The 9759-nt window shown below is 32.9% G+C and overlaps 1 protein-coding gene across 1 annotated transcript in view; it reads right to left on the bottom strand.

Annotated features, from left to right (window-relative positions):
• The window catches only part of LOC102897701 (histone demethylase UTY-like), a 185373-nt gene that overhangs the window by 161786 nt on the left and 13828 nt on the right, over window positions 1-9759 (bottom strand). The window contains 1 exon segment of the mRNA XM_025050980.1: window positions 8634-8742. Coding sequence (XP_024906748.1) covers window positions 8634-8742 — 109 coding nt within the window.

Genomic DNA, 9759 nt, shown 5'->3' with positions numbered 1-9759 from the left:
GATGTGAACAAAACAACACATAGCAACAGCTCTCATACTTTTTGTTAAGTTTGGTGTTTTCTGATTTATTTTAAACAACAAACAATATTTGTGATGTTAAAATATACTTTTTGTGCTTTATTTTTAAAGTAGGAATAGTTAACAATGTGAAAGGGGAGACACTGGAAAGACAGCACAAAATAAATATTTAGCCAACTTGGGTTCTAAAAATCTGCCCTCACCATCTCAAATAAGACTGTAAGTCACTTTTGTCTCTTGGCCCAGGGAATTTTCCGACATGCCTTTCATCGCTGGATTGACAGCACTTGTATTACACGGTGGCTGACAGGAATCACAGCCAGGACTCCCTTATGTGGCTCCTCCAGAAGAGCCAGGGAAAAGTTTAAAGAATAAATCGAATTAGACATGGGAGAGTCAGAGTAACAAGTCTAAGGTCTTTGTCGTCCTTACAATTAAGAAGTAACCTAAAAAGTTCTTTAATACAGAAATAAGTAGCAATTCATAAATAAAAAGACGCATAACGTATTTAAAAGAGAAATCTGAAGAAACAGCCTAAGAGAGTATGCAGGGTCAAGATAAGGGTTAAGAAAGGTAGTGACCTTGGCATACTTTGGTCATCTTATCCTAAATACAACAGGACCTTAAAATTAACAAGAGTTTTTATTTTTCTTTTTAAGTGTTCTAGAGGGAAATTTTTAGTGGATAATATTAAGGCTCTGAGTTAAGACTGTCTAAACTAAAGAATGTAATACATGAGTCCATTCAGACTACAAAGAGTTTTAAAGTGGCAATAATTCAGATGAAAGATGCTTTGGCAGGGAAAGGCTTCTTTAGAAGGAAGCAATAAAGGAGGAAGGAGATTTTAAATTCACCTATACTTCTATACAAGACTATGTACGAACTAAAAATATCCTCAGCAAGGTAAGCCAATATCTGACTTTACAAGGCTAAGTTAGCCACAATGATTAAGACAAGGAGTAGGATAAAAAGAAGAGGAAAAAATTCTGTCATGCATTGCACTGACTTGCACTTAATTTGCTTTTTTTCCCCCAAGAGTAAGTTTGAAAACTTATACTTTTATCCTAGGATATGATATCTGCAAGATTTTATATGACCTTTTTCTACATAATTATCACAAAACAAATGACTGTTGTAATGACTCTTTAACACTTCGCATAGACAAATCTAAGGTTGTCTTGAAAAAAATCTCCACTTAAATGTAGTGTTCATATATATTAACATTTGGAAAAACTTCTGACCAGCTCTTACCACAATAAACCAATGTTCCTCACATCCTTTCTTCACACGAAAAGATCACGACTTAAAGAGACACAGCAAATTATGAGGATAAGCAGAAAAGCAGACAAAGAGGCATCTCTTTGACTCTTTGAGGTTATCAAATCAAATTAATGCATTTGCTGAAAACTCCTTTGAATTTATTATTATTTCTTTGACATTATTAAAATAACATTCTCATAAACACTATTAGTATGTCACAACTGGCTTAATACAAAAGACTCCAAAAAATTTTGTTCTTTTTTTTCCTTGTAACATGTACTACAAATTCTTAAGTTCTCAAAGCTACCAGAACTTGTTACCTAAATTATAAATTCCATATCCAAAGGGGAATAACCATGGACACAGATATATAAAACATGGGTTATGATTATTATTTTCCTACACTGGACACTTCTGAAATGCATTATCTAATTCTGTGTTTCTAGAGTTTAGCTTAAGCTACTGCATGGTATTGCTGCCTCGGCATCCATTTTGTTTTGCCAAGTGCCTTTCAAAGGCCTTTAAAACACTAGCCCTCACCTCATTTATCTGTATGCCCTAAAAAGCAGCCTATAGAGTCACAATCAAAAGTTTCTGGTATGACTTCCCCCAAACCCCTTGTGATAATCCCAGTCACCTAGGGACTTTGCCTTTCTCAATTCTCAGATAAAACCCTCCATTGTATTTACCAAAACCCTATTCTTTTGAATTGATCAATCTAGCTCCTTGGCCCAGGAACTGGAAAGGATTCCATCCACCAACCCCAACAAATATCCAGTCTCTCTTTCTGTATGTTCCCTTCCCTGACCTCCCAGGATGCAGTAACATGTACTTACTCTAGGGCTTGTGAGTAATAAACTTCTCTATTGAATTTCCCTTGTAGTCTTCTGCTGAAATTCAGTTAACTACCTAGAACCTTGTACTTACACCTAATAAATGTTAAATTAGCAAAGTCATGACATATATCTTAAATCAAACTAAAATGCGATGGATGAAATGTGTTAAGAGAAATCTATATGAAAGTTTTAAAGGGGATACAAAGAGTGGCTGTATGTGATTTGTTTTTTTCCTAAAAACCTCTTAAATACATTTAAATTAAGTTATATGAAGATATGGTACACTTTATCTGTGAATACAAGAAAAATAAGATTACTTGATGCATACGCAAAAATTTATCTGTTTTCAGAGAAACATATATCTTTCATGGTCACAAGTTTATACCAGTATTCTAGTGCCTTTTAATGTCAACAAAGAAGTAAATGTGTATTATAAAACAAATTTATATAATATGTTCTGCTTATTTCCCATGAATCTCTACATAAAATAGAAATTGCCTGATACATATATAAAAATGATATACACAGTTGTTTCTCATTATTCATAGATTCCTTATTTACAAATTCATCTATTCATTATAATTTATTTGGAACCCTATAATCAATACCTGTGGCATTTTCACTCTCAGTCATGGATCTGTGTAGGATGAAGAAAATTCTAGTGGCCTTACATGCATTTTTCAAGCTGAGACTGAATAAGGTAATGCTCTGCCTTCTTGTTTTAGCTCTCATGCTATAAACAAGAGTCTTTTTATAATATACTTATTTATTAACACTTTTTTCCCACATTTTTTTGCTTTTTGTTAGTGATTTTGTTGTTTAAAACATCCCTAAGAGTATTGCTGAAGGGCTGTCTAGTATTCCTAACTGTAAGAAGGACATAATGAGCCTTACAGAGAACACATAGCATTTATTCATAAGCTTCATTCAAGGATGAATTAATAGCATTGCTGAACTTTAGTTCAATGTTAATAAATCAAAAATATCTATTAAAAAACATGCCACCAAACAGAAACACACATAAAACAAAGTTTTGTATTGATTTAACAAAAACGAGGCTAACAAGAACTTCATGGCCATATCTCCCCTAGAAGTAACAGTTCAGTATTCACTAAGCATTTTCTACTTTACAACTACCACAAAAAAATAAGAATCTCTTATATATATTTGCAACTACAGAAACAATGTTATACTACATATGTTATATATATGCAATGTACAATAGTTTTATATATTACATAATACACATTACATATATAATGCATGCATGTGATGTGTACATGTGTACGTATATATGTACATATATAACATATATGGTATATGCAGATACAAAAATATCTATTATAGATAACACATTAAAGGATAAAAAACTCTATCTTTGGAAAAACCAAACTCAAATATTATTAGAAAGCACTCATTTTATGTTTATGTTCTATATATCCCAGGACAGTGTATTGTTATTCCACTCCACACATACAAAAAAGCAAAAGGAGAAAAAGTTCATCCAACTTTGATATGCACTGTTAGTCACTCTTAGCAGAGAACACTGACTACCTTCAACTTTAAAGGCAATATTTTTAACAAAGGTGACGGTCAGCCAACAAATAACAAATTATTTGAAGAAAGGAAAGGGTAGAGAAAACTATAAATGATTGGAATTTCAGGAAGCTTCGAATTAGAAAACTTTCAGCTCACCATGAAATATAAAATATTTCTCTACTACTTTTCTCCACTACTACAAATGATCAAGCCAACCTCTACTTATCAAATAGCTAATTCCCTAGATGACAATGATTTGACTCAAGAACATTGTGTTAAGAATTTAAATGCCAAGGTTATCTTTTTCTCTTGTGAAAATAGGCTTCACTCTAACAGGTAATTCTTATTAGAAATTTATATACAGCACATTGAATTCATCCAATCACTAATTTGCCACATGCCGAAATAACTCCAAACATACACATACAAAATTACCTAGACTGCTTATTTACTTCACAGGCTATTTATTTGTACATGGCCTCCTCTTCTTAAGAGAAAATATAATGAAATTATCATATCTATAGCTTTAAGAAATTAAAACTACCTATTATTAAATAACCGCTAAGCAGCAAAGACATATACTAGTCCTTATGCAATTTCAACTGAGGGTGTTTATTTGCTCTCATATTTATGTATTAAAAAAAATCTTAAATGCATTATAGGAAACCCATAGATTTCCCTACTGATTTCTTTGAAATATTAGTCATGCTCCACTTAACAACAGCTATTCTTTCTGAGATATACCTCCCTAGAAAATTTTGTCTTGTGGGAACATTACTAAGTACACTTACAACAACCTAGATGGCATAGCGTACTACTAACCGAGGCTGTATGGTGCAGCCTATTGCTCCTTCACTAGAAAATGTAGTGCATGTTACTCTACAAAACAAGACAAGATTAAATCAAGCACAAGAGAAATGATGCAATAAAGATAAATAAGGCTACTACTGCCAGTGTAACACAGCATAATGTTTTACAGAAAACATTTTTTTATTAAGTAGAAAGAATATATTCTAAAATAACAAACAGCATAGTGTAGTAAATACATAAACCAGTAAAATGGTCATTTATTATCATTATAATTATTATGTATGTGGTGTACTTCTTATAAGACCAGCAGAGGAGTAAGTCTGTTTATGCCAGCATCACCACAAACGTAAGTAATGTGTTGTGCTTTGACTAATATGGCTACCATGTCACTAGGCGATAGAAATTTTTCTGTTGTTAACTTATTGAACCAGCATTGTACATGCAGTCTCTTGTTGACCAAAATGTCAATATGCAAAATGTCAAAATGCAGCACATGACTGTAGGTTTAACCAAGTTATAGTATTAAAACAGATCTAAATAATATTACTTAGATCTGCCTACTGAAGTGAATTGAAGTTCACTTTCATATAAGCACCAAGTTTCATTTACCATTCATAAATTTTCCTGTGGGCTATGCAATAAACCTAACAAGCTCACGGGGGCCACATGGCAGGAATGGCAAGCCAGTGACCAAAACTAACCACAAAGGATGGTCTGATTACGAATTTCTAAGTAGGCAGGTAGTCATGTCATAGGCCTATAGCTTACTTAGCAAAGGTTATCTTTACTTTAAGTGAGCCCTGTCCACTGTTCTTAAGCATCTAGTATAACATATCTTCAAAATGTCAAAGTAATTTTCTTTTCTAGACGCCCTGTAGGCACAAACACAGGCATCAGAGCACAAAACCACCAAAACATGAGACCACCAGAGCACAAGACTACAGAACACTTCATTATTATCTTGTTGTGCCACATACCATCTCTACCATCTCTACTTGCTGTAAATGTTCATTATTAACTATCCTGTACCCACCAATGTAAAAAAAAAAAATCTTTCTCCATTTGCATTTTACTCAATGCAAGATTTTCTCCCTGATTTGCTCTCACCTCCTTAATCTACCACAAATGGATTTCATATAACTCTCTTTATATCACTTTGATTCAAATGTATAAAATAAGATGCAAAACCGTCATTCTCTGAAATGTTTTCTCAATCCACTGTGATTTCTGCTTCCTAGCAATTGTCACCAGTTTGGCTGAAATAAACTCACAAAAATTCTCCACAAGTTGGACATTTCTTATGTCTACACCTACATTACTATTATCCTTACAGATTAGGAGTAAGAAGTTCAGGGAGGTTAACTTAATACATTTTTAAATAACAGTTGTAATTGGAATACAAATATATATGCTATATGTGTATCAGTATAGCATTCTATATTGTCAAAAACCAAAAAAGCATATCATTAGTAAAGTTTTGTCTTAATTTATGAAAGACAGCAAAATATACCTCACCAAAATATGTCTCTTTGGAATAGGATTATTTTGAGCTGATTATTTTTAGAAATAGCAAACACAAGAAAAAGTTCTGAAAAAAGAGAAGTTATAAGTTGGCTTTTTTTGTAAGAGAAATCTACATTTATAAAGGAATCTCCATTAATAACATCTACGAATCTCTATTAATAACATCTACAAATCTCCATTAATAACATCTACCTCGAGTACTAGAAAGAGAAGCATTACTTTAAATCACAAAAACTTATCAATGTATGAGGCACTAACTTAAATCTGCATAACAACCTTACCCTTATTCTAAGTGCCTTTCCAAGTTAACTTCCATAACTGGCCTCCACCCACCTCAACATGTTATTTTTGTCTTTAGCTGAGCTTCAGTTGATAGCTTAGGCCATCTCAGAAATCCACAGTTTTCTGGGGTATCTCTCTGGTATAAATGATGTAGATACGTTAATAAACTTGTTTGTCTCCTGTCAATGACACCAAATGTCTTCAAAATTTTGATTTGATTTGTGATTACAGCGTTAGAAATCATGTGTTCTCTCCCTCTTCATCCCTCAGAGACCTAGTTTTTTCCTCAGGATAATCAGCAACCACAGAGGCAGAAGATAGCAGCCCAGACCTGACTAATGGTCACAAGGTCTGGACCTCTGGCGGGCTAAAGATAACATCTTGACCTAAGTTATGTTTCAGGTCCTAAACCCTAAGATAAATTGTATCCTTGGGCACTTTTCCATAAAACCAGACAGAGGGATGCCAGAGCTGTCCTCAAGACTGGACTTAGTATCCTTACCTCACCTCTAATTAATCAGTTTCTCACACAGCTCTGAACCCCTAACCCGGTGTCCTACAATTTTGTCGTATGTAATGTATAACCATCAGAGAGTCAAGTCTCTCACAAGATGAACTCATCCACATTCTAGAATGGCCAATTCTATAAACTACTTCCATTCTATATGGCAAACTCCTGCTCATGCATCTCTTTCAACTAGCACACGTAGGTGGGCAAACTTAAATACAGGATTTGGTAACATTAATCTGTCTCTTATTGCAAGAAGTCTCAATCAGGAACTCAAAAAAATAAAGAGAAAATTATTTTCCCTCCCCTACATTTACTTTCAAAAAGACTGGCACACAATACACCATGTTCCTAAAGCACTGAAGTAACATACCACTAAATTCATTGTAGTCCTAAAACTATTAGCCAATTGTTGTTTCCACTAAACACTGCTAAAAATAATAACATGTCCACCCACTCTCTACTAAGATGTTTACTAACATGAAAAGGTTATTTACATATTCTTGCTTATAAGATAATTGTTTCTTTGATATGGGGGTTCTGTTTGAAAGGGAGATGGAAGCATTTTTCATGGCAATTTTAACTTACTAAATGAGTAATGATCTTGGTCAGCACTAGGAAACTATGAAATGCACACATCTTAAAAGATTATCTCAAGTTATTTATCTCCACCTATTTGACAAAAAAATATGCTATTCTAAATGAATAAAAATGTTTTATTCAAGGTTCAAACTAAGAGATTATGAGATTATGTGTATTACTATAAAATAACACGAATAAAGACTGAATTTACAACCTAAATGGAAAACTTAAAGAAAACCAAGAACAGAAAAGAGAAATGCTATTTGTGTAGTATAATAAAAATATTTTTGATCTATGTCCCCAATCGTGCCATAAAGCTCCTAAATACTTGAAATTTCCTGAGTGATATGACTCTTTTATTATTCCTAAGAGCCCCTTTTGAGCTCATCAGAATTTATGCTGATGAGATGACTTACCATGAGTCCTTATATAGCCTCGACATGAGGTGGAGGGTATGGTTTGGGGTCAAGGATGCAAGTTAAGCTCTATAAATTCTTGAACACTGACATTTGATGAGTTTATGAGCTTCCAGCTTGTTAAATATGTCCCAGCTCCTACAGGACCTGAAGCTCCAAAGCTCTGAACACTTGCAGACCTCACCCAACATTCTTCATCCTTTGCCTGTTCATCTTTATCCTTCTAATAAACTGCTAAATCTGTTCCTGGGCTTTGTGAGCCATTCCAATAAAGAATTCTATCAAATCTAAAGAAAAGGTCTTGGGAATCTTTGATTTAAAGCTTATCTATTAGTAGCACAGAGAACCACTTTAACTAGTCATCTGTAGTGAGGCAGTCATGTGGAACTGTCCTTTACCTGGGGCATCACTCTATCTCCAGGTTAGTGTCATAACTGAATTAAATTTGTAGAACACCACTCATAATTGGAGAAATGCTTGGTTGTGTTGGAAAACAATCTAGTGTTACTCTTTTCAAAATGTCAACATTTTTATTTATAAAGATAGAAAACTTGATCTCTTTCTACTGTGATACGTTTTTAAAAACAGATTTTTCACAAGGGCAAGCAAAACAGCAATACACATATAGGTTGTTATAAGTTTTACAAAATGATCAAATTTATTGAGTATTTAAATGGAATTAAATAAAACTCACATTTCTATCTGCTGTACTTTCTTTCTCATTGCTATCTGCGTTTATAAGATTAGAACAAACTTAAAAAGAACGGTAAGTGTCCTTGATAAATAGTAAAAACACTGACATTTATACATGATGCAAACATAAATCAAGCAGAAACTGTAAGAGAGAAAAAACATTACCTTTTGGATAATCTTCCAATAAGAGGTTGAAGTGACCTAATCGACAAAAGAAATCAGCCTCCACTTTTCCTTCAGCTTTTAAGATTAAAGATTCATAGCAGCAAACAGCCTAGAAATAAAAAATGTAAGCATTAAAAAAAAGGCAAAATCTTAATTGCATCCTTTATGAAAGAATGCAACATATACTACATAATATTCAAGAAATAAAAGCAATCAATATTTCACTTCTACCACTAACTCGGGATTCAATTTCTGAGAAGAAATCGCTAAGTATTTACTAATGGAGTTTAACCATCACCTTATGATCTAAGTGCTTTCCTATATATTCTTTTAAATGGTATGAAAAAAAGAAATTCCTTAATGACTTTATGAGTTATGAATCTAAATGATTACTTTGGTCTTTATTCATATAACAGAAACTACTCTCGAATAAGCACAAATTTCAGCAGCTAGTAACCACATATCATTTTCGAAAATTAGAAATGTGACAAGTCAAAATTGAGACATGTTGTAATTGTAGACTACACAACAGATTTCAAAGACTACATTCAAAAAAGTGTAAAATATTCACTAAAATTTTATTAACCATATTTTGACTGTTAGGTTAAATAAAAGATATTAAAATTAAAGTTAATCTTTTTCTTTTTACTATTTTTAATACAGCCATTATAAAATGTAAAATGAAAAATGAAAAATCTACTTCACAATACATTCTACTGGACAGAGTCCTTCAACAGTAGTTATTTGTAATGATCAGCTGTTTTTGTAAAGAAACTATGCTAGCTTTTAGATTAGCATATAGTCTCTTTCAATTGTTTTCTTCCTAATCTTCCTTATATATTTCAAAAATACTAACTGTAACATTATCACACCCCAATACACACAGACACAGGCATTCTTTCTGAAGAATTAATTATTTTTGAACTACACAAGTTTACGGAAGGAAGAAATTAAGATTTTTGTAGTAAAACATCAGAAGTGTCCTGAAGTTTCTCTGCAAACAGACTTGCTACAAACCACAAAGATCTTAAAAATGTTAACTTCTTTCTGTCTCAGTCCTACGAATATAATAACTGGTGTATTTAGAGGGACCACTAAAAAAATGAAATGTATATATTTTCTTACA

Source organism: Pteropus alecto, unplaced genomic scaffold (genome assembly GCF_000325575.1).
Source record: "Pteropus alecto unplaced genomic scaffold, ASM32557v1 scaffold18, whole genome shotgun sequence".
NCBI classification, from domain to species: Eukaryota; Metazoa; Chordata; class Mammalia; order Chiroptera; family Pteropodidae; genus Pteropus; species Pteropus alecto.
Note: the sequence above shows the minus strand (reverse complement) of the source record. Positions and strands in the feature narration are given on the sequence as shown.